This window comes from Glycine soja, chromosome 15, assembly GCF_004193775.1.
Source record: "Glycine soja cultivar W05 chromosome 15, ASM419377v2, whole genome shotgun sequence".
Classification (NCBI taxonomy): Eukaryota; Viridiplantae; Streptophyta; class Magnoliopsida; order Fabales; family Fabaceae; genus Glycine; species Glycine soja.
This window is the reverse complement of record NC_041016.1, coordinates 37,186,624-37,211,899: the sequence shown is the minus strand read 5'-3', so window position 1 is coordinate 37,211,899 and position 25,276 is coordinate 37,186,624. Positions and strand designations below refer to the sequence as shown.

The following is a 25,276-nucleotide window of genomic DNA, read 5'->3' as shown; positions in this document are numbered from 1 at the left end:
CTCTCATTTTACTTTATTCTTTCTCTCCAAGCACTCCCTTCATTGGAGAGCTTGAGACCTTATTTTCCTTGCTCAAGGGACCCTTTTCTGTTGTCTCCCTTTTGTTGGTGGCTGGTTGTGGTGGTAAGGAACCCTTCTCATTTCCCTTTCATCTTCATTTTCATGTTCCTTCATAGAGCACCTTTGGTAGCTTATAAAAGTGTTAATTGTTGATGTTTTAATGCTGATTTATAAAAGTGTTTGTTGTTTGGTGTGTTTTGTTGTTGGGGTGGAGGAAAGTTCTCATCTTGAACCCAAAGCCTTCTCTTTTTCACTTTCTCCTTCTCAAAGTTAGGCCCCTAGTTGATAGAGGTAAGGGAAGCTAAACCTTGATTGATCTTGATTTGGGAATTCTTTATTTAACTTTGTATTATTGGAATGAGTTACAAATCATTTGTAAGTGATTGAAGGAGTTAGGAATGATAGAATTGCATTTGGGTTCACAAGTTGCAGAGTTTGTAGACTCGTTGAGCAAGTTGTATATTAGTGTATTCACAAAGAATTTTGCTCACTAGGAGAGTTGTGTGATCCTGTAAGTGATCTAGATGACTGAATTTGGAAAAAAGGGATCTTCATAAAAGTTGTAGCCCTATGTTATTTAACTAATGACTTTGGTCTCACTTAAAAAATTATGACAACTCTAGAAATGATCAAATTAGTGAACAAAGGTCAAGTTGTTAGTAATAAGTAAAAGTTTTGTATAAATTGTAATTTTAGGCATAATATGTTTCCAAACTAGGTCTTTGGGTAAACATAAAAGTTGGAGATAATCTTCTTAGATTTCAAATGAGACAAGAACCAACTTAATTGAGTTAGTATCTTTATTTATCATGTTTATAAACTATGAATGCCATAAGTGCATAATAGAAAACGAAGGAGATAGTAACCCAAAATTTATGAGATGTTTTGATAACCTTAAACATGAAGTATATAGTTGTTATAAATAGTAGAGTGATGCATGTTTATGATGCATGGTTTTATATATGATTTTATTATTGCTAATTTATCATGATGTTGAGGATATTATATTGATGACGAGGTAAATATATTAATTGTTGAATGTCTTGAGTTGTGTTGGTTGATTTTTTTGATGATGGTATGAGATGTGATTAAGATGATGTTGTTTTATGATTAGAGTTGACTTTATGTTGAGATTATCAAATTCACATTCATATGAGTTTTTAGTGAGTCTTTTGCAAGAATTATAGGTGTTGGAATGTCTTGCTTTACTTATTGAACTATAGGTGGGTTAGTGAGCGTGATGAACATATGAATGGTGAATCTATGATATTATAACCTCTTATGGTGTTGATATTGGTTAATGAATTTGTGATGACATATGATATTGATTTGAATGATAGTAACATGCATGCATTGATGAATGACATTGCATGTGAGAAGACACATAAGTTGGGAGTGCTAAGAAGTCCCTCAACCTAGTACTGGAGTTTGTCGGTGGGGGCTTATGGTGAAAGGGCTTATAGAATGGATGGTGGGCAAATCCCTAAATAGGATAAGGTCGTTGCAAGCATTACTAGAGGTAAGCCACTACCCACGCTTATCCATTTTTTATAAAACCACACTTTCTCTGTAGGGTTAATTCGAGTCTCTGTGAATGGTCAAGGTGTGACTATGTCAAGGGATGTACTTGAATTAATTGCTCAGGGTGAAATCTTTCGGGAGTAAATGGTCAACATGACATAACATGATAGTTAGACATGTATATTGATAATTGGGACTTGAGAAAGATGTGTTACTTGATGGATCATGAAAATACTTTGATGTCTGATGAGAAGGATGTGTTACTTGATGGATCATGGAAATACTTTCAAAAATAAATTAATTGAAGAGTTTTAAATGAATTAAAATAAAATTTTCCACTTAAGTTAGTTCCTATTTCCATGTAACAAAGATGGGTCATTACAAATAATACTAACAACAAATATTATAAATAATATAACAACGCCCTAATAAAGGTTTTCCTTGAGATATATTTTTAATACTTGAAACTTGGAATGCTACAATATTTGCCGATAGTCTTGACGTGATAAATAATGTAATAGGAAAATAAAATATTAAAAATGAGATAAAAATAAAATAAAAGAGACAATAAATTTATGTATACATTTATAATAATTCAAAAATTAAAATAATTTAAGTTCTCGAAAAACTACACATACTCTGATTTTTTTTACCTTATCATTAGATTTTTTTTAGTTATTATATAAGAAAATTATTTAATTACTCAAATTTCTCTAAAAATAAACTATAAATTATTTTACATATAAAATAATGTATAAAAAAACCTATCATATATTTTAGAAAAACAAGAATTAAAATTACAATATTTAAGATTTACCAAAAAATATAATGTTTAAGTATGTGTTTGATTTATCATTTGTGAGACACCAAATAATTATTTATGTATTTCAATTTTTTTTAAAAGTATATCTATAAATTGAGAAAAAACATGAGTTATGTTCAACTCAATGTGTTACTAAACCCATCATAAAATATAAAAATTAAATCCAATTTTTTACAAATATTATAAAATATAAGGCACAATTAATCTTTTAATTTATTTCATTTTAACACATGGGTTTAGCTTCCTATATATCCTATATAAGTTGAAAAAGGGGGGAGTGAGCTTCTTTGTTCACCAGCCGCCTGAATCAAAAACGAGAAGATTGTCTGCAGAGAGGGAAAAGAAAAAAAAAAAAAAGATTCAACCAATACGCTTTTCCCATTAAAGCCACTCAAGAACTCGAACTTGTTCATTATCTTTTCTCCCTCTTACATTCCCTCACAACACTTACCCATTCCTCCCTTGATTCAGAATCCAACCCTTCAAATTTGCGCCACCGAGACCCCATTTTTCTCTTCCTCTGTTATCTTTGCCCATTAGGTAAAGGGAACCATTTTTGCGTCTAACAGAAGCACCCCCTCATTGCGACCGAAGGTTTTCTCGCATACCTTTTCTTTCGCTGTAAAGTTTCGTTCTTTGTAATTTTTTTGTCGTTTCTGTTTGGTTCTGCATGTGGGTCATGCCTGTGCAATGTCACTGCCGTGTGTGTATTTTGCCATCTCGTTCCCATTTACGTGTAATGTTTTTTGTTTCTGTTGTTGGTGTCGTTGTTTCTGGTGGTTTTATGGGAAAGTGGTGGATCTTACAAAAAAGGGTCATTTAAATTCACTGTGTGTTTTTGTGTGTGGCTAACGTTGTTTTGTGTCGTGGTTACTGACATGTGGAGTGTGTTTGCATGTTGTATAGGAGAAGAAATAAAAAAGAGGGGTTTCATTAGAGAGAGTAAAAATGAAGTACCTGTTGGTGACGGGTGGAGTTGTGAGTGGACTTGGGAAAGGAGTCACTGCAAGCAGTATTGGAGTACTCCTTCAGGCTTGTGGCTTTCGGGTTACTTCTATCAAGATTGGTATTGTTTCTTGTCTCCCGCCCCCCCTTTTGATTTTAATTTTTTCACTCTTTTTATTGAAGAAATGGAATGGAATGCAATGAGAATGGTTCTGGGTATTGCATTTGTTGTTTGAAACAAAAATGAAATGGAATAGAGCAGGATAAAATGCTTTCCATTATAGAATCTTTATTTTTCTCCTCTAATTTGTAGATATGGGGTGAAGTTATTATATATATATATATATTATATTTCTTTTGTTTTACTTTATTTTAAATTATCCAAACAATGGAATGATGATTCTATTTTGTTATGAATTATCACTCCATCTTTTTTTTTTATAAATATCTTTTTTTCCAGCTCTAACAAGAAACAATTGATTGTTTATTTAGAATAATTTGATGTTTTGAACATGAGCTTATAAAAAATGGTGAATGGCAATGTAAACTTCTAGGGGGAACTGATGGAGATTGCTTTTTATTTTATCTATGTGCTATAATGGGAAGGACTAGCTTGTGCTTTTTGAGCTGGTAAATGGTGTAAAAGCTTGGTCTTCGTTTCTTCGTTATGAAACTAATCTTTTGATGTTATGCAAAATAATGCTGTTTGTTTTTAATTATTCTAGTTGTGGTTTCAACTTTTCTATCTCTTGCAGATCCCTATCTGAACACTGATGCAGGGACAATGTCTCCTTTTGAGCATGGGGAAGTGTTTGTTTTAGATGATGGCGGTGAGGTAAATAGATTACTTTGTATTTTTTTTAAGGCCATGGGATGCAAGTTACTTGTTTCTCTGAAATTTTTATTGATTAATTTTTAATAACATGTTTTCCGCCATTATCATGTGAATTTTCAATCTTGTGATTGGTTTCAGTTATTGGAACATGGTAACTTTTTATTCATGTGTTATTTTCAATTTTGGTTGAAGGTTGACCTTGATCTTGGAAACTATGAACGTTTCTTGGACCTCAAATTAACTCGTGACAATAATATCACAACTGGGAAAATATATCAGGTTGATAAACCGTCTGTTTCTTCTTTTTAAATCTCATGTTTAATTAATTAATTAGTTTTTTTTTCCTAGGTGTGTATGAATTCTTAATGTTTTTTGTTTTTCATGCTTTAGTCTGTAATTGAAAAGGAGAGAAGAGGAGATTATCTTGGCAAGACTGTGCAGGTATATTTAGTTATTCTGGGTTTTCCTCCAAATATTTTTGTGGGTTGCATGTGTTTTGTTTCTGATTTCACCTTTTTATTGGTAGGTTGTTCCACACATTACTGATGCCATCCAAGAATGGATAGAGCGTGTGGCACAGATACCAGTTGATGGAAAAGAAGGCCCAGCTGATGTTTGTGTTATTGAGTTGGGTGGAACTATTGGTAAATTAATATTTTTAGATCATTTGTTTTTATTAAGGTAGAATTTGATTTCCAATACTACATTATTCATTTTTTCTATATTTTAATTTTACATATAAAAATCATGGGTTTGGTGGGCCCAAACATTTCTCACTTCACGTAGTGGCTGCAAGTAGTATTGACTTTAGCAGTTCTATGAAAATGCTAGAACCTCTTATCAATGTTAATTTAAAATGACTTTTGTTTAATGTAGGAGATATCGAGTCTATGCCTTTTATTGAAGCACTTGGCCAGTTTTCATACCGTGTTGGTAATAATTGTCATACTTGAGACCTTATATTCTCCGGAATTATATTGATTAATTTCTGTTGGGTGTACTTCAGCAAAGAGTCTTGCTTATCTTATTGTTTCCCTTTTGTAGGCCCTGGTAACTTCTGTTTAGTTCATGTCAGCTTGGTGCCTGTTATCAATGTTGTTGGTGAGCAGGTATGCTGCAAGCTATGCTATCAATGAAACATTTATATTCATGCTTTTATTAGAAATAAATGAGAAAAAAGAATTTAGTCTTATTTGTGAACATAAAATGGTTTTTTTTCCTAGTTAGATATTAGATATATGTTTCGCCATTAATAAATGGATTGGGACTGCTATTGCATATTTTCAAATGGTATAACCAATTTAATATTATAATTTATTTACTGAATGCTTCAATATGCAGAAAACAAAGCCAACCCAACACAGTGTCCGCCAACTTAGAGGGTTAGGGTTGACCCCAAATCTTCTTGCTTGTCGCAGTTCAAAGGTCTTTCTATTTCTTTTTTACTTTTCTTTTTATCTATTTGGTTCCACGTAATAATGATTGAAATTTTTGTTTTATCCTTTGCAGGAACTTGATGACAACATTAAGGAAAAACTTTCTCAATTTTGTCATGTTCCGGTAATATGATATAAATGTTGACAATTTTCACCTTGCTTAACTTTATAGCCTTGCATATATTCTCAAAGGGAACTTTTGTATCTGCAGTCATCAAGCATACTAACTCTCTATGATGTTCCAAATATTTGGCACATTCCTTTGCTATTAAGTGTAAGTAATTTTGTGGTACTTTCTGAAACTGCTTTTTGTGGTTGTCTTTTGCATTACCGGAACCTTGTTTACGAAGTTTTAAATTGTTTAGCTTGTGGTTTAGTATCCTTTTGCCTAAACAGTTGAATTGCTTTATTTTTCTTTTTACACTAAGTGATGTGCTTCATATAATAACCAGATTTTTTCCTTTTGATATTCTTTTTTACCAACAGGACCAAAAGGCGCATGATGCAATCCTGAAAACATTAAACCTGCGAGGGTTTGTTTGACAAACTCATTCTTGTTTTGATGTACATCTTGATCATCCTGATGTGCTGATGTAGTGATGTTCTGTGATTCCACTAATTATTATGGTTCTATTTACAGTGTTGCTACAGAGCCTAATTTTAAGGAGTGGATTACAACAACAAAAGTATATGACAAATTTCATGAAATGGTAAGTTTCAATTTTTCTAATATATCATCTAAAAAAGCTAATATATTTCATGAATCTGTGAGTTCCAATATTCAACTCTCTATAGTGGCTAGTACTGAGCTTACAACTATTTTGTTTTTCACAGGTTAGAATTGCAATGGTGGGAAAATATACTAACCTCTCAGATGCATATCTTTCTGTACTGAAGGTACATCTCTAATTTATTTTCCATGTTTGGTAGTAATACATAAAAACTCCCATTGCAATATCTTTAACTGGCCCTTTTAGTTCTTGAATTTGATATTACAGGCATGATGAACTTCATAAGTATTAATTTGGTCCAGTTCAATGTCCTATATTCTGTTAGCTTTTATTAGAGTTCAAATGGTTTATCATTTTTGGTGCTGATTCTGTTCTCTCTAGCTTAGATACACTTAGGATGGATGGTCTGCAGTAATATCATCAGCAATCATTATTTAATCACCCTACAGTTCTGATGCATGGAAACCTAATTTTATGCAACTTTCAGGGTGACTTGCGATGATTGATGGAGATTAGGAACATTTTAATACTGTTTAAATTAAACTGATTAATTTTATGAAAGTGTGCAACTATACTGTTACTCAGAGTCTAGGGAAATGATTGGGTTGACTGTAACATAAAAAAGTAGATAAAGATTGGAAAAATTTATGATTTGCACCTCAAGGAAGCATTAGTTTCTCAGAATTGATAGGGACTCGTAACATTATGACTAATGATGCATTCCACACACATAAAAAACATGTATTGTGTTTTTTTTTTCTTTGTGCAACTGCATTCTTGATTTAATAGCAAAGCCAGTCAACACATTCAGAGATTCACTTGTGTAAAAGCACCCAGGAAAGTTTTTCATGTTAAATTTGTATTCCTCAATGTTTTTTAAACTGGACTGGTGATTGAATTGGTGAAGACATTGGTTCAATGGTTGAACCGGTTTTATATTTTTTAATATTATATAATATTTTAAGTAATAAACTAATAGAATTATAAAAAATTAGGATCTAAAAAATTATATATTAATATAAATGACTAAATTATGTTTCATAAGATAAAAGTTAATAATAGTTGACAAAATAATTGATAATTATGTGAAAATTTAAGTATGCATTTTTTTATCTTACAAATATTTTAGATTAAATAAAAAAACAAAAAAAATGAAAAAAATTTAATAAGACTGGTTCAACACCGGTACTCTATACTGGTTTTCACCTGTTCTGGACCGGTTTGACTGGTTCTGAAATGCCCCAATTTGTTGGGGTGTCCGGACTGGTTCCCGGTTGAGCCGCCTTGTTTCAAAACCTTGGTATTCCCCCTCAACCCCTGCCCTCCCACCCCAATGGAATATGCTGTATTTCTTTATGACTAGGTTTTATAGATGAACTCATTATCCTTTTGTCCATGATTCTTTCCCTTTCCATATAAAAGGAAGTGATGTTTATTATGAGGATAAGCCAAGGTGCTATTATTCCTTAAAATGCATACAAATATATCAATAACATCTCATAAGATTGATTTTGATGGCTTTGGGCATGGATGGTTATTTTCACAAATCAAGTGATTTTGATACGAACCAATTCTAAGGAACCTTTAACTATGATATTCCAGATTCCAGAGACTTATATTCTGTGTTTTTGTGTAGGCACTTTTGCATGCTTCTGTTGCTTGCAATCATGAGCTTGTTGTGGATTTGGTTCCCGCTGAACATCTCGAAGATGATACCTCTAAAGAGGTGATTGATCTTTCTATTGTTCTGCATGTCATTCAACTGATTTGTTTTACTTTATGCCTAATCTCTGATGATAAATTTACTTCTTGCAGGATCCTGATGCATATAAAGCTGCTTGGGGTCTTTTGAAGGTTTTTAGTCATTCTACTATTTGGACTGTTTTTTTAGACTAAATGCAGTTCTTTAGTTTCTGTGTTAATACTGCATTAATTTCATTTTAAATGTATTGAAATGTAGATGTAGATTACCTTGAGATGTTCCCTAAATGAACTTATGTTGCAGGGAGCTAATGGGATTCTAGTTCCAGGAGGTTTTGGTGACAGAGGAGTGGAAGGAAAAATTCTTGCTGCCAAGTATGCTCGAGAAAATAGCATTCCATATCTGGGCATTTGCTTGGGGATGCAAATAGGTGTAATTGAGTTTTCAAGATCTGTTCTGGGTCTTCATGATGCTAATAGCACAGAATTTGATCCCAAAACCAAAAACCCTTGTGTCATATTTATGCCAGAAGTATATTTCCGGATACATCCATCTTATTCTATTCATTTTGTGATAATACTCTTCCCTGTAAAATTTAGTTAAGATAATAACTTTGTATTCTCTATCAATAGGGTTCAAAGACTCATATGGGGGGAACTATGCGTCTTGGTTCAAGGAGAACTTACTTTCATGTTGCTGACTGCAAATCAGCCAAGTTGTAAGGATTTAAGAACTATTGCATATGCTGGTCATCTACTGAGGGATAAACTGATTAATTTGCTCCAGTCTTAAGTTTGTTTATGTGAAAAATTTTATAATCTTTGGTCCAACAAGAAAATTCATTATCACTTGTATTATAAGAGTTTAATTAAAATGGGATCATATTGATCTCCAATTCTCCATCAAACATTGATATATAACATCTATGGTATTATAATTTGGAATTTTTAATAGGTATGGTAATGCAAGCTTTGTTGATGAGCGACATCGGCATAGATACGAGGTAAATTGTGTTTGCATGCACAAGCTTCCTTTATGTGAAAGATGCAACATTGTACAATAATTGTCATGCTGTGTACAGGTTAATCCTGATATGATATCACAACTCGAGAGTGCTGGTCTATCTTTTGTTGGCAAAGACGAAACTGGGAAGCGCATGGAGGTGTGTCTTTGCTTGAAACCCTTACGGCATGGATCTTGAATTTGCCACATATTATTAAATATTTCCCTTATTTGAATTTGAGTTATATAAATGCAGATAGTTGAATTTCCTGGTCATCCTTTCTTCATTGGTGCTCAGTTTCATCCTGAGTTCAAGTCCAGACCAGGGAAACCTTCTCCATTATTCTTAGGTATTTTTTCCTTAGTTAATTCATGCCTATTTTCATTTAAACTTAAAGATGTTTTTCTTACAATGATGAAATTATTGATTTTCTTCTTTGGGGAATGAAGTGTAATTCTGCCATCCAAACTTGTTAGTGGTTCCTGTTGTTTTTATTCCATAGCTTATTATGGTTTATTGTTGATGAGCTCAAATGCCTGTTACTACTAACCATATATTGAATTTAATGCATTGATTGTGACTGTAGCCAACTCATCACTATCATAAGAAATTCATCTTGGGTACTTAAACTGTGAATCTGCAGTTGAGTTGGTAGTTCCAAACTTAGTGGGGAAATCTATAAACTTGAGGGGCATCATTTGTCTACACTATGCTTCGTATTATTTATGTTTTCTAGACATGTATACCTCTTATGCATATTTTGTCTAGTTGCTTCATCACTTGTAACTGAATTTGTGGTTTGGATGGTTGTTCAATTTGTATAATTAATGGAGAGTTCTACTATATGATTATTTCTTTGAATACCTTTCTTGTGCACTCCATTTAATAGGTATTTTTTTATTAAATCGGTAGTTCATTCGCATTGTTGCATTGTATTGTTTTTTTTTTTTTAATTATCAGCAAATGTTAGTTTGCTAGTTTTGTTAGAAATTTCAGTTGGAGAGATTTGAACCAGCGACCTCTCTTCCCTCTCTTTCCCTTCACCCTTCCCCTACCATTGGGCCCACCTTATATCTCCTTTGTTGCATTGTATTGTTAGTTTATCTATGGTGCATTTTGTCTGAGCAAGATATATTCAATAATGAATGCCTCATTGTGACAGGATTAATATCAGCAGCATGTGAGAGGACAGTTGTGCCTGCAAGCAAAGGTTATGGCAAGTTAACAAATGGGATACACTCACCAATGTTGAAAGCAGCAGCAGCACATAATGGAAATAATGGGTTCAAATCTTCCAATAGTTCCTTAAATGGTGTATATACAAGTACAACTACCAATGGGGTGTGTGTTGATGGGAGGAGCTGTTAATCAATCATCTGGGTTTTCTTTGTTTTTTTGCTTACAAATGTGGGTTTGATTTTCTCCAATGACAGTTTTGTCCACGGGGTTAGCTTGTACAGTTTCTAGTGGACTTTTAGCTCATTAGGGGATTTTTCTCTCCAGCATATGAAGCAAATTTTGAGTCTTTAACAGCTTTTTATGTTTCCAACCATATATAGTTCCAAGCTTGTGGTGGATGATGCTTGTTCATAATGAAATCAAAATATGGTTGTAGCCTATGATTTTGATTTTCCTAAAGCACCTTAAGTCTCGTTAAGTATCCAAAGAATAATAAAGAAGTATCAAATGCGATTAATAATGTATGAAATGAGTTTTGTATAGCTGATATAATGATTTCCTATGCAATATTTTTTTTTCCATTTTATACTTCCTTAATTAATAAATAAAAATAGGATAGAATATGCTAGTAATAATTTTTATTATTTTGAAAAACATAAAACTTACTATTAAGTGAAATGTCAAATGTGTACAAGTTATAGATCCTTTAAATCTCATTATTTAACATGTCTCAAGCCACTCCTTAGATCCATGCCCAATAATGGCCCCCTGATAGTCATAGGCTCATCTCCAAGGTGAGCAGAAGTCGATCCAAAACGCTTTGTGAGATGTGTTCTTGTTTCATTGTAGGTGGATCGGTACGCTGTAACTTGAATTTCTCTAAGTTCTACATTCCTTTCACTAGCTCCATTGGAGGTGTATCTTTTCTCAAGGAACACTCTAGTCTTAGCACGACAAACACTTTGTTGTCCTTGGAGGTGTTGTAGAAGTATAATACTAAGAGTATCCCATAAAGACACATTTGTCCGATTTGAGCTCCAATTTATTTGAAAATTTATTCAATATTCAAAATTTTGGCACCCCAATATTAAAATTTATCTGATTTCGAACATAAATTTATCTTTCGATTGTAATAATTTTCTTATAAACTATCCTTAAATGTAGTTCTTTTATATATATATATATATATTGTACATTTACTAATGTTTTTGTTTAAATATGAAAGATTTATCCATGATTTTGTAACTTTTGATGATTGTTTGTTAGTCATTTTTCAAAGATTTCAGACATCCATTTGTCCAAACTAGCTTTCAGCTCGCCTGGGCTCATCAAAAAGGGGGAGATTGTGAAAGTAATGCTTTCCAAGATTATTTTGATGATGCCAAAAACTCAAGTCAAGAATCAAGAGTCGTTCAATCAAAGCAAGTTTCAAGAATTAAAGAGTCGTTCAATCAAAGCAAGTTTCAAGAATCAAAGAGTCGTTCAATCAAGATTCAAGATTAAAGTGAAGACTCAATTAAGATAAGTATTAAAAGAGTTTTTCAAAATATTGAATAGCACAATTTTGTTCAAGAGAATTTTTCAAAGAAAAATCTTTTACCAAGAGTTTTACTCTCTGGTAATCGATTACCAAAAGACAATAATCGATTACTAGTAGCCAACATTCTTTTCAAACTGATTTACAAAGCTGTAATCGATTACAATAATCATGTAATCGATTACCAATGTTTTAAAACGTTAGATTTCAAATTTCAAGAGTCACAACTTGTGATAAAACATTTTTAAATCATTTCAAACTTGTGCAATTGATTACACAATACTTGTAATCGATTACCAGTGTTTCTAAACGTTGGTTTCAAATTTAAACATGAAGAGTCACATCTGTTGATGTGTAATCGATTACACTACAATGATAATTGATTACCAGTGACTTATTTTGAAAAATAAATTACCAAAAGTCACAATTCTTAAAGTGACTAGTTTCTGAAGATTTTTTTTAAAAAGTCACAACTTTTAAAGCGACTAGTTTTCAAAAAGAGTCATAACTTTTAAGTGACTAGTTTTCAAAAGAGTCATAACTCTTAAAGTAACTAGTTTTGAAGAAATTGCCAAAAGTCACAAATCTTTTTCAAGAGCCATCAAACGACTATAAATATGTGACCATGACACGAATTTTAAAGTAACAACTTTCATATTTCTTTCATTCATTCAAAGCATTATTCTAAGAGTTTTTGTTCAAAACTTTCTTTATTTCAAGAAAAGTTCATTGTCCAACAACTTGTGCTATTCTTCTTCTTTATTCCTTCTCCCTCTTGCCAAAAGATTCAAAGGACTAACCGCCTGAGAATTCTTTTGATTCTTCCTCTTCCCTTTAAACAAAAGATTTCAAAGAACTAACCGCCTGAGATATCTTTTGTTTCCCCTTACAAAGATTCAAGGGACTAACCGCCTAAGAATTCTTTGTCTTAACTCATTGGAGGATACATCCTTTGTGGTACAAGTTGAGTGTACATCTACTTGGGTTGTAATACTGAGAACAAGAGAGGGTACATCTCTTGTGGATCAGTTCAAGTGGAGGGTACATCCACTTGGTTGTTCAAAGAGAACAAGGGAGGGTACATCCCTTGTGGATCTTTGCTTGTAAAGGATTTTACAAGGTTATTGGAAATCTCAAGAACCGGTGGTTGCTTGGGGACTGGATGTAGGCACGGGTTGTTGCCGAACCAGTATAAATCTTGTGTTTGTCTTCTTCTTCCCTACACTCTTTACTTTTCCGCTGTGTACTTTTATTTCCGCTTTACTTTTGTCTAAGTTATTGTTTTTGTTCTTTACTTCCTCATAACTTAGTAGTAAAGCCTAATTGAATCTAGTAATATTAAGAAGGATAATTTTTAATTAGTCAAGACACATTAATAATTAATTCAACCCCACCCTTCTTAATTATTTCGAGGCCACTTGATCCAACAAGATATATCAGAGCAGGTATCTTGAGAAAAGTTTCACAACTTCAAGATAAATGGCCTCTTTAAATTCTCTGTTTTTCAAAAGTAATTTCAAGAATAGGTCAAATCTGAAATCATTTCAAGATCATGATGAAGACAAAGCCAACTTATGTCTCATGACAAAATCTCATGAGAACAACGAGGAAGAATCTGTAAGGAAGAAGTGGTACATCGACAGTGGATGATCCAAGCATATGACGGGAGATGTATCCATGTTTACAATTATTTCCCCCAATAAAAGTGGACATGTTACATACGACGACAAAAACAAAGGCAAAATCATTAGAGTCGGCAAAAATAGGTACGAGTTCCTCTACTCCCATTGAAAATCTGTTACTTGTAGAAGGTTTAAAGCATAACCTATTAAGTGTTAGTCAATTATGTGATAAAGGATATAAAGTATCTTTTGATTCTGAAAAATGTGTTATCAAGCATGAGCATGACAGACATTGAGCATATAGGTTTCAGAGAAAATAATGTTTACATGATTGATTTGAAACAAAAATCTGAAAATGATAAATGCTTTTTAAGTAAAGATAGTGATCCTTGGTTGTGGGATAAGAGAATTGCTCACATTAACATGGATAATCTAAATAGATTAATCTCAAAAGACCTAGTCGTTGGTTTACCAAAATTTAAGTTTGAAAAAGATAAATTATGTGATGCATGCCAAAAAGGTAAACAAACAAGAGCATCTTTTAAATCTAAAAATATTGTCTCTACCACTCAACCATTACAATTACTGCAGATGGATTTGTTTGGACCCTCTAGAGTCATGAGTTTTGGTGGTAGTTACTATGCAGTAGTAATTGTTGATGATTATTCTAGGTATACTTGGACTTTATTTCTTACTCACAAAAATGATGCATTTCATGCATTTATGAGACTTGCCAAAGTAATCCAAAACAAGAAAAGTCTCAAAATCATCTCCATTAGAAGTGATCATGGAGGTGAATTTGAAAACAAGGATTTTGAAATGTTTTGGGATGAACATGGCATAGAACACAACGTTTCTGCACCTATGACTATTGGATTGAGCGACCTTAAAATAATTAAGAAGGGGGGTTGAATTAATTATTCCTAAACCTTTACTAATTAAAAAATTACTCTTCTAAGGCTTTTACTAAATTGTTAAGAGAATGGGGAGTAGAAGAGAAACTTAACAAAAAGTAAAAGCAGAAATTAAATGTACAGCGGAAAGTAAAAGAGTAGGGAAGAAGGAAACAAACACACAAGAGTTTTTATATTGGTTCGGTAGCAACCCGTGCCTACATCCAGTCCCCAAGCGACCTGCGGTCCTTGAGATTTCTTTCAACCTTGTAAAAATCCTTTTACAAGCAAAGATCCATAAGGGATGTACCCTCCCTTGTTTTGTTTGAAACCCTAGTGGATGTACCCTCCACTAGAACTGATCCACAAGAGATGTACCCTCTCTTGTTCTCAGTCAAACCCAAGTAGATGTACCCTCTACTTGTACCACAAAGGATGTACCCTCCAATGTGTTAAGACAAAGATCTCAGGCTGTTAAACCTTTAATACTTTGTGAATGGGGATACAAAAGAATTCTCAGGCGGTTAGTCCTTTGAACACTTTTGTATTAGGGAATGGGAAGAATCAAAAGAATTTTCAGACTGTGTCGTTTTGAATTCTTTGACAAGGGAGAAGGGAGACACAAAAGAATTCAGGCAGTTAGTCCTTTGTTCTTTTGGAAAAGGGAGAAGAGAGACACAAAGAGAATTCAGGCGGTTAGTCCTTGGCGAATTCTTTTTGGCAAAGGGAGAAGGGAATGAAAAAGATGAATAGCACAAGTTTTCAAGGTTTGGAAAACCAGAAAACTTCAGAAAGCTTTTGGTACAATGAAGAAGAAGAAGTTCAAAGAGATTCAAGGCTTGTAAAGGATTGTAAGAGATTGATTGGAAAAGTATTCAAGATGCTTGAAATGCAAAACAAAGCCTTACTTTTATAGACTCTTCATGTCTGGTCAAGACAACCATTTAGAAAAACTTAAAACCAATTTGAAAAAGTCAAAAACCTTTATGAAGAGTTACATCTTTTGATTTATTCAAAAACAGTCACTGGTAATCGATTACCAAATCAGTGTAATCGATTACACAAGGCTTTTATGTGAAAGGATGTGACTCTTCACATTTGAATTTGAATTTCAACGTTCAAAGGGACTGGTAATCGATTACCAAAACATTGTAATCGATTATAGCTTTTTGAAATTAATTGGAACGTTGTAAATTCAATTTGAAAACTTTTTCAAAACAATTTTGCTACTGGTAATCGATTACAACAATCTGATAATCGATTAGCAGAGAGTAAAAACTCTTTGGTAAACATGTTTTGAGAAAAATCATGTGCTACTCAATTTTTGAGAAAAGATTTTTATACTTATCTTGATTAAGCCTTCTCTTGATTCTTGAATCTTGAGTCTTGAATCTTGATCTTGATTTTTGAGATCTTGAACCTTGAATCTTGATTCTTGACTCTTAACTTTCTTCTTGAGTCTTGAATTCTTCTTGATTCTTATCTTGAACTCTTGAATTGTTCTTGATTCACTTGAGTTGTTCTTTTATTGATCTTTGAGTCACTTGAGTTTTGTCATCACCTTTGTCATCATCTTTTGTTATCATCATTGTTATCATCAAAACACCTTTGAATCACCTTTGATTCACCATGAAGCTTTGCTTCTACAATCTCCCCCTTTTTGATGATGACAACTTCTGAAATCAAGAAACACACACACACACACACACACACACACTTTTTCCTAGTCGATCACTCACATAAATTCTCCCCCTTTGTTTTTGAATTTATGCTTATCTTAAAAATAAGTTGATTACTCATGTGAATTCTTGATTTAATCCCATTTCTCTCCCCCTTTGGCATCAACAAAAAGCCAAAGTGCGTATCAAACTTAAGGTATACAAATATAACTTAAACATCCATACTTAATATTCATGAAAAAAATATCAACCAAATCATGAAGCAAGAAGCAAGAACCATGAAAACCATGAAGCAACAACCATGAATAGATTAATTTTAAACTCCACATTGTCAAATAACATACTTAATATTGGTCCAAACATACCATGCAAATAAGGAAATAGTAAATTGTTCAAATACCATAATAATATAGCCAAAATACAAGGCTGAAAATCAAAGTAGTAATAATATTAAAATATAATTCTAAGATGATGGTGGCTGCGGTGGTGGAAGATTGAAGCTTGACCGAATGTAAGATACATCTTCTTCAACCTTTGTCATTCTTGACTCCATTTCATTGAAGCGCATATCCACTTGCAATTCCAAAGTATCAAACCTCTCACCAACAAAGGTTTGAAGACCATCAAACCTTTCCAAAATCTTCGAAAGAAGAGATGAATCTTCTCCCTCATGTCCTTCTTCACCAACATTTCTAGCACCCTTCTTTACCCAAGAGCCATCATGCTCCTTAATATAACCAAGGGATGCTATGACTGAAGCGCCTATAAGGAATGATCTCTTGATTGGAACATAGGGTTCAGAATCAAGAGGGATGTTGAAGTGTTAAAGGAAAAGGGTAATAAGACGAGGATAAGGCAAAGGGGCATTCAATCGCAATGCCTTATGCATGCGATATCTAACAAGGTGTGCCTAATAAATTTGGAAACCTTTATGAAAGGTCCACATGACAATGAGATCTTCTTCAGAAATCTGGGCAAGGTTTGAAGATCTAGGAAGCAAAATGCGAACAATAAGGTAATCAAGGATGCGGCTTTCAAAAGCCAATGAATCGACAAGAAGCCTTCTGGTCATATCCGCTTGGTTGGTGCAAACCAACCGGCGGGCATCATGCACAGAAAAATCGAATTTCCATTCATCAATCAGTGCACCCTCAAAAGGCACACCTTCACTAGGCAATTTTGTTAAATCATAAAATAGGGATTGGTCAATGACCATCTTAATCCCATAAACCTCAGATATTAGGGTACCTTCATGGATTTCTAAATTAGAATAGAAAGCTTTGACTAGTTCAGAATAAACAGGTAATTTCAGAGACATGAATGGAATAAGATTGGAGTTTTCAAATGCTTGAAGGCATTCAAAACTCTCATTTGAGAAGAAATCCATATCTATGAATTTTGGGTCTATAATGGAACGAGAGGAAAAGAGGTTTGTGTACCGTATACGCTGTTCCTCTGATGAGAACAATGATCCAGAGGGAATGGAGGAAGGCATTGAGGTTTTCTGTGCCCCGGAATGCCGTTGACTCCGACTCGAAGTGCCTTTCCGCTTTTTTGATGGTTTCACCATTTGAGGAGTTTTTTCGGGATTTCAATCGGTTCAAATGAAAGAGATTGAAAAAAAGATGAAGTTTGGGCTTTGTGGGGAGTGATTTGGACAAGAATTGAGTGAGATATGGCTGGAAGAAAAATTGGGGGCAAGGGTTTTCGAGAGAGAGAGGGGTTGCAGGTTTCAGAATTTGAAATTTGAATATATAGGTGCAAGGATGCGTTGTAATCAATTACACAAATATGGTAATCGATTACCAGAAAGAACCATTGCCAGAAATAACTGCTTGTAATCGATTACACTATTATGGTAATCGATTACCAGTGGTTATTTTAGCCAGAAAACAAAAAACAAAAAGCTTTCTAGGAGAGAAGAAGTTTTTGAATTATTATCAAAATATTTTTTTATGAAAAATATATTTGAAGATACTTTATGAATAATTCTCAATCATGTAACTCACATATCATGTCATGCAAAAACATTAAAACATGAAGATAATAAAAAAAATCAAAACACAAGTAAGAGGAATATTAATTTTACTTAAATAAATGAATGAATATTTCATGCAAATAAGATGAAATCAATCAAGCAAATATACTCATGATTTCAAACAATCAAAAGACACACAAATAAAGAATTGTTAGTCATCGTAATCAAATTTTTTGAATAAAAATTTCAACTTTAAGAGAAATTTTAATAAGATAATGGTTTTGATATTACCTTTTTCAGGATTGAAGTGTCTAGATCTTCAAAGATGAGGATCATGCTTTTTCTCCTTGTTTTTCATTCTTGAGAGATGCTCTCGTCACTTTCATAATCTTTGGTCAGAAGATTAATCTCCTTTTCTAAACCATTGAATGAATCATTGTCATCCCATGCTGTAATGACCCGCTTCGTCGCTACGGTATCCACACTCTAATATTCAATGATTTCAATTTTTTTTTATATAAAAAGAACTTCCTTAATTTTTGATTATGAAAATAGAAGTGATTTTGTCACAACATAAATTCATCCAACAACACGCCATTACTTAAGTGAATATGCATAATTACATAGAAACAATAATTCGGTACACGTCATACACATAATGAAAATTAAATATGTTCATATATATAATTAAAATCCCAATTTTACATCTTTAACTCAACAAAATAAAACTTAAAAACCAACTACGGAGGAGTTGATTACAAAACACAACTTTCTCCCAAAATAACGCCAATGTCATCACGTCGGCTCGGCGGCTCCTCACCAGAATCTTACTCCCTACACCCTGCCACTGTCATTCTGTTCCCACGAACAAGGTTCGTGATCATTACAGGTATCAACCACACGATACAAAATTGCAAGGGTGAGTTTATTATAAAAGAACCAATACCAATTCCAAATAACCACAATTAGCAAGGAACATAGGCAAACATGATAAGCATACACAACAATCATTATTCAACACTCATATCCAACAAATATTCATCATTCACATCCAACAATTACTCATCATCCATCCATGGACCCGATCAAGACTGCACAAAATGATGCATGCACCTAACTCAACACTCAGATGCAATGTGGTACGTACCAACAACAACCAAATCTCAGGAAATAGCCTAAGCGTGTCCACACGACACTCTCACTTAGGGAACTATGCTGAATTTGTCGAGACCACCTGGTTGTGCACGTAACAGCTCCCCTCCCATAGGTGATCAGCCTGGGAGCCCAAAGGTGTTCCCTACCAGGTGACAGCCCCCTAGTACAAAGTACACTTGGCCACAGTTACTCTATTTCCTGTGTCGTATGAGCTATGATCATGGCCAAAAGTAAGTGCCAAAGACCATGGACCAATTAAAGCGCCTAAGCATCCCCTCAGAAATGCTTAGATTCTCTAACCACGCTAGTTACCCACGTCTGGGCCATCCGACAAGGTCAGTGCACTCTACCCCCCATGACATACACTTCATACGACGTATGATCATGGCCAAAAGCTAGTGCCAAAGACCCTGGAAGGTCAGTGCACAGTGCACCCCATGATCATACACAACATCCAACGTATGAACGTGACCAAAAGCTAGTGCCAAAGACCCTGAAAGGTCAGTGCACAGTGCCCCCCACGAACATACACAACATGCACATGCCAATGCATTTCCAACATCAATCAACAAATCGTATTTCCATGTCATTCACAACATAAATATCATCTCATCTCAATGACGTTATCAACAACAACAACAACCTCATTTCATATTCACATATTCATCAATAATAACAATTATGTTGACATGGTCTTTATTAACAACGTCATCTCAAATCAATATCATCATAATTATCATTATCATCACATATCAATTAAAATCCTCAATAGCAACATCAACAACAATTCAAACAAACACAACAATATCATTTCCACATGCACGGTCTTCACGCAACACATTTCAATCAACCAAACAATATCATTCATCACAATACATACATATATATATATATATATATATATATATATATATATATATATATATATATATATATATATATATATATATATATCGCATCCCATTAGTTAAAAAGTAATTTTCTTTGAAGAAAAATCAGCATGCAACAGGGACAGGCAGATATCCTCATAGCTAGGTTCCTTGACCCTAACTATGGTGTTAAAACGGTAAATTTTATAATAAACTCCCCTTACATATCGTGTGCTACCCCGCGGATTCCTCGTCGCGTCACTTGAAGATTCCTTTTTGTCCTTGCTCGTCGATTCCACACAAGCCTCTACCGTGCCAAAACAAAGGAGACTTAGTATGGATTTCAGAAAACAAAGCTAGTAACAGTGCTCTGGGTCAAACACCCACATCACTACATGAAAGAGCTGAGAGCATTTCAGGTTTTACAAAGGAACATCATTTGGAAATTCCGACCACGCCAATGTGACCGGGGTTCAGTGTAGGCTACCAAAATAACATGCATTTCATGAAAGGATAACGTTTACAAAGTCTCTTTCTCTAAGGTTTTTCAAAGGAAGCATAAGACATGCAATGGCGGTTCCAAAGGCAGAAAAGATGCAAAGACAAGATGAAACTAACAAGAAACAAGCATAGAACCATGGTTACCTCGAAAGAAAACGAAAGGTCAGATTAGGGTTTTCGTTCTCTACCGAAACCGCAAGCCAAGTTGGAAGATTCCGCTTCGGTTGAAGGGTTCCTCTCGGTGTGGGTTTTCAATGGAGAACAATGATGGCTTGTGGTGGCTAATGGTGGCTGTGGGTGATGGAGAAAGTTCTTAGAACTTTAGAAATGGCTTTGGAAGAAAGAAAGAAGAAGAAATGACGTTTTTCCTAAGCTACACGAAAGCAAAGGCTGAAATACTTAAATAAGAGATGCTCGGAAGCTTCTAGCACACTCCAGAAATCTTCTAAAAGATCCCAACGGTCAGACCATGGAAAAGTGTCTTGTGAAGTTTAAAACCAAATTTCGAGAAGATCCAACGGTTAACGAAGGCTGGGCAGCATTTTTACCGAGGCAGCTGCATGTAGTTTTCTCTAGAAGCTTCATTAAGAGGCTTCCTCTAGAAGCTTCATTAAGAGGCTTCTAGCACACTCTAGCATCTTCTCAAAGATCCCAACGGTAAGATCATGGAAAATTGTCTTGTGAAGTTGCAGACCAAATTTCGAGAAGATCCAACGGTTAACAAAGGTTGGGCAGCATTTTTACCGATACAGCTTCATGTAACTTTCTCTAGAAGCTTCATTAAGAGGCTTCCTCGTGGCTTCTTTGAGAAGCTAGATCCTTATCTATCCACACCCCTTTATTAACTAAATTAAATTCCTTAAAAATAATTACGGATGAAAATAACGCAACAAATAATCAAACATCAAACATAATTACTAATATATATATATATATATATATATCAGGGTGTTACACATGCAATGTATGCTTTCTTAGTTCTTCTTTCATCAAATCTTTTCTTTTCACTTTTCTCTGACCATTCTTCATTTGAAGGACAATTGGCCTTTATGTGACCAATTTTGTTGCATTTGTAACACCTAAGGACTTGAGAATCATCTTGTGATTTTCTTCCATTATTGAAATTCTGACGCCTGTCAATTCTTCTTTTCTTGATGAATTTATGAAATTTCTTAACAAAGAAAGAAAAATCTTCTTCACCATCTGAATCTTCTTCTTTGTTTTCTTCTTGTATTGAAGATGAGGCTTTAAGGGCTATGCTTCTCTTCTTTTTGTCATTTTCTTCATTCTGATTGAGGCGTTAAAGTTCCATCTCGTGTTCCTGCAATTTACCAAATAAAGTGGCAAGAGACATGGAAGAAAGATCTTTACTTTCAGAAATAGTAGTTACCTTGGGCTGCCATTCCCTACTTAAACATCTTAAGACTTTATTAATTAAATCCTCATTAGGAAAGATTTTTCCTAAAGATGCAAGATGGTTTACTATATGTGTAAACCTTTTTTGCAAACTATGGATATTTTCATTTGGGTTCATCCTAAGTAATTCATATTCATGGGTAAGAGTATTTATTCTAGACCTTTTTACATCTGTGGTACCTTCATGGGTTAACTAGAGAGTATCCCACATATCCTTGGCATTAGTACAATTTGACACTCTAAAGTACTCATCTATCCCTAGGGCTGAAGTGATGATGTTTTTGGCTTTGAGATCGTACTAGATTTTTCTCCTATCTTCTTCTGTCCACTGATCTCTAGGTTTTTGGCTTGTAGTGCTTGTGCTTACATCTACTATAGTGGGTATATGTGGTCCTAATTCTATTGCTTCCCAAATATTTAGATATATGGCTTCAATGAATATCTGCATGCGGGTTTTCCAATAATGGTAACCCTCACCGTTGAAAATGGGTGGTCTGTGAATGAAATTTCCTTCAGGAAACAAGGGATTTGAGGAGGCCATTTATCTTGAAGAGGTTAGACTTTCTACAAGATACCAGCTCTGATACCACTTGTTGGATCGAGTGGCCTCAGAATAATTAAGAAGGGGGGTTGAATTAATTATTCATAAACCTTTACTAATTAAAAAATTACTCTTCTAAGGCTTTTACTAAATTGTTAAGAGAATGAGGAGTAGAAGAGAAACTTAACAGAAAGTAAAAGCGGGAATTAAATGCACAGCGGAAAGTAAAAGAGTAGGGAAGAAGGAAACAAACACACAAGAGTTTTTATACTGGTTTGACAACAACCTGTGCCTACATCCAGTCCCCAAGCAACCTGCGATCCTTGAGATTTCTTTCAACCTTGTAAAAATCCTTTTACAAGCAAAGATCCACAAGGGACGTACCCTCCCTTGTTTTCTTTGAAACCCTAGTGGATGTACCCTCCACTAGAACTGATCCACAAGAGATGTACCCTCTCTTGTTCTCAGTCAAACCCAAGTAGATGTACCCTCTACTTGTACCACAAAGGATGCACCCTCCAATGTGTTAAGACAAAGATCTCAGGCTGTTAAACCTTTGATACTTTGTGAATGGGGATACAAAAGAATTCTCAGGCGGTTAGTCCTTTGAACACTGTTGTATTAGGGAATGGGAAGAATCAAAAGAATTCTCAGACTGTATCGTTTTGAATTCTTTGACAATGGAGAAGGGAGACACAAAAGAATTCAGGCGGTTAGTCCTTTGTTCTTTTGGAAAAGGGAGAAGAGAGACACAAAAAGAATTCAGGCGGTTAGTCCTTGGCGAATTCTTTTCGGAAAAGAGAGAAGGGAATGAAAAAGATGAATAGTACAAGTTTTCAAGGTTTGGAAAATCAGAAAACTTCAGAAAGCTTTTGGTACAAAGAAGAAGAAGAAGTTCAAAGAGATTCAAGGCTTGTAAAGGATTGTAAGAGATTGATTGGAAAAGTATTCAAGATGCTTGAAATGCAAAACAAAGCCTTGCTTTTATAGACTCTTCATGTCTAGTCAAGACAACCATTTAGAAGAGTTATAACTTTTAGAAAAACTTAAAACCAATTTGAAAAAGTCAAAAACCTTTATGAAGAGTTACATCTTTTGATTTATTCAGAAACAGTCACTAGTAATCGATTACCAAATCAATTTAATCGACTACACAAGGCTTTTATGTGAAAGGATGCGACTCTTCACATTTGAATTTGAATTTCAACGTTCAAAGGGACTGGTAATCGATTACCAAAACATTGTAATCGATTACAACTTTTTGAAATTAATTGGAACGTTGTAAATTCAATTTGAAAACTTTTTCAAAACAATTTTGCTATTGGTAGTCGATTACAACAATCTGGTAATTGATTACCAGACAGTAAAAACTCTTTGGTAAACATGTTTTGAGAAAAATTATGTGCTACTCAATTTTTGGGAAAAGCTTTTTATACTTATCTTGATTAAGCCTTCTCTTGATTCTTGAATCTTGAGTCTTGAATCTTGATCTTGATTTTTGAGATCTTGAACCTTGAATCTTGATTCTTGACTCTTAACTTTCTTCTTGAGTCTTGAATTCTTCTTGATTCTTATCTTGAACTCTTGAATTATTCTTGATTCACTTGAGTTGTTCTTTGATTGATCTTTGAGTCACTTGAGTTTTGTCATCACCTTTGTCATCATCTTTTGTTATCATCATTGTTATCATCAAAACAACTTTGAATCACCTTTGATTCACCATGAAGCTTTGCTTCGACAAGGGCACCCCAACAAAATGGTTTAGTAAAAAGGAAAAATAGATCTTTAGAAGAAATAGCTAGAACCCTCTTAAATGACGCTCCACTTCCAAAATATTTTTGGGCTGAAGCTGTCAACACCGCATGTTATATTATGAATAGAGCGTTAATAAGACCCATTCTTAAGAAAACCCATATGAACTTTTTAACAATAGAAAACCAAACATTGCTCATTTACATGTTTTTGGATGTAAATGTTTTGTCCTAAACAATGGTAAAGAAAGCCTAGGTAAATTTGATGCTAAGGCGGATGAGGGCATCTTCCTTGGTTACTCCCTACATAGCAAAGCCTTTAGGATATACAACAAAAGAACCATGACAATTGAGGAATCAATACATGTTTCTTTTGATGAAACTAATATTACCTCTCCGAGAAAGGAGTTTCTTGATGATATTGCAGATTCTTTGAAAGATATGCACAATCAAGAAAGGAATCTAAAAAGGAAGAGAATTGAAGAAAACAAGGATGTTCAAGATGACATAGCCCAAGAAAATGATGATCTTCCCAAAGAATGGAAAACCTCAAGAAATCATCCTCTTGACAATATCATTGGAGATATCTCAAAAGGGATAACAACTAGACACTCTCTCAAAGATTTATGCAATAACATGGAATTTGCTTCTATGATAGAACCTAAAAACTTTAAAGAAGCCATAATAGATGATCGATGGATAATTGCTATGCAAGAAGATTTAAATCAATTTGAGAGATATAATGTTTGGGAACTAGTTGAGAAACCACATAACTAACCCATTATAGGAACAAAATGAGTATTTATAAATAAACTAGATGAAAATGGTTTAGTAATTAGAAATAAAGCTAGACTAGTTGCAAAAGGGTACAACCAAGAAGAAGGGATAGACTATGAAAAAACCTTTGCACCCGTAGCTAGATTAGAAGCCATTAGGATGCTTTTAGCTTATGCATCTATTATGAACTTTAAACTTTATCAAATGGATGTCAAGAGTGCCTTCCTAAATGGTCTAATCCAAGAGGAGGTATATGTAGAACAACCTCCTGGGTTTGAAGACTCACAAAAATTAGATCATGTCTATAGATTAAAAAAAGCAC

General features: G+C 34.0%; 1 protein-coding gene and 1 long non-coding RNA gene across 4 annotated transcripts; one reads left to right on the top strand and one right to left on the bottom strand.

Annotated features, from left to right (window-relative positions):
• The first annotated feature begins 2,680 nt into the window (after positions 1-2,680).
• On the top strand, positions 2,681-10,675 carry LOC114388563 (CTP synthase-like). Of its 3 annotated transcripts, none has more exons than XM_028349107.1 (22): positions 2,681-2,998; positions 3,311-3,470; positions 4,105-4,184; positions 4,377-4,463; positions 4,575-4,625; positions 4,711-4,828; positions 5,061-5,117; positions 5,229-5,293; positions 5,526-5,609; positions 5,694-5,744; positions 5,832-5,894; positions 6,107-6,153; positions 6,261-6,330; positions 6,455-6,517; positions 7,988-8,077; positions 8,167-8,205; positions 8,357-8,584; positions 8,686-8,771; positions 9,008-9,056; positions 9,135-9,215; positions 9,312-9,405; positions 10,219-10,675. In XM_028349107.1, the coding sequence occupies exons 2-22, from the start codon at positions 3,353-3,355 to the stop codon at positions 10,422-10,424; spliced, it is 1,827 nt and encodes a 608-aa protein (XP_028204908.1). In that variant the 5' UTR covers positions 2,681-2,998; positions 3,311-3,352; the 3' UTR covers positions 10,425-10,675. The 3 variants fall into 3 exon arrangements, with proteins under 3 accessions (XP_028204908.1, XP_028204909.1, XP_028204910.1); XM_028349108.1 differs by having other exon boundaries at positions 2,681-3,025; XM_028349109.1 differs by lacking the exon at positions 3,311-3,470.
• Positions 10,676-18,770: 8,095 nt separating this feature from the next.
• LOC114387910 lies at positions 18,771-20,659 on the bottom strand. The gene is made up of 3 exons (XR_003661427.1): positions 20,614-20,659; positions 20,193-20,275; positions 18,771-18,799 (listed from the first exon to the last, which is right to left on the bottom strand). It is a non-coding gene; the product is annotated as an uncharacterized LOC114387910 (long non-coding RNA).
• Between the last annotated feature and the right edge of the window lie 4,617 nt (positions 20,660-25,276).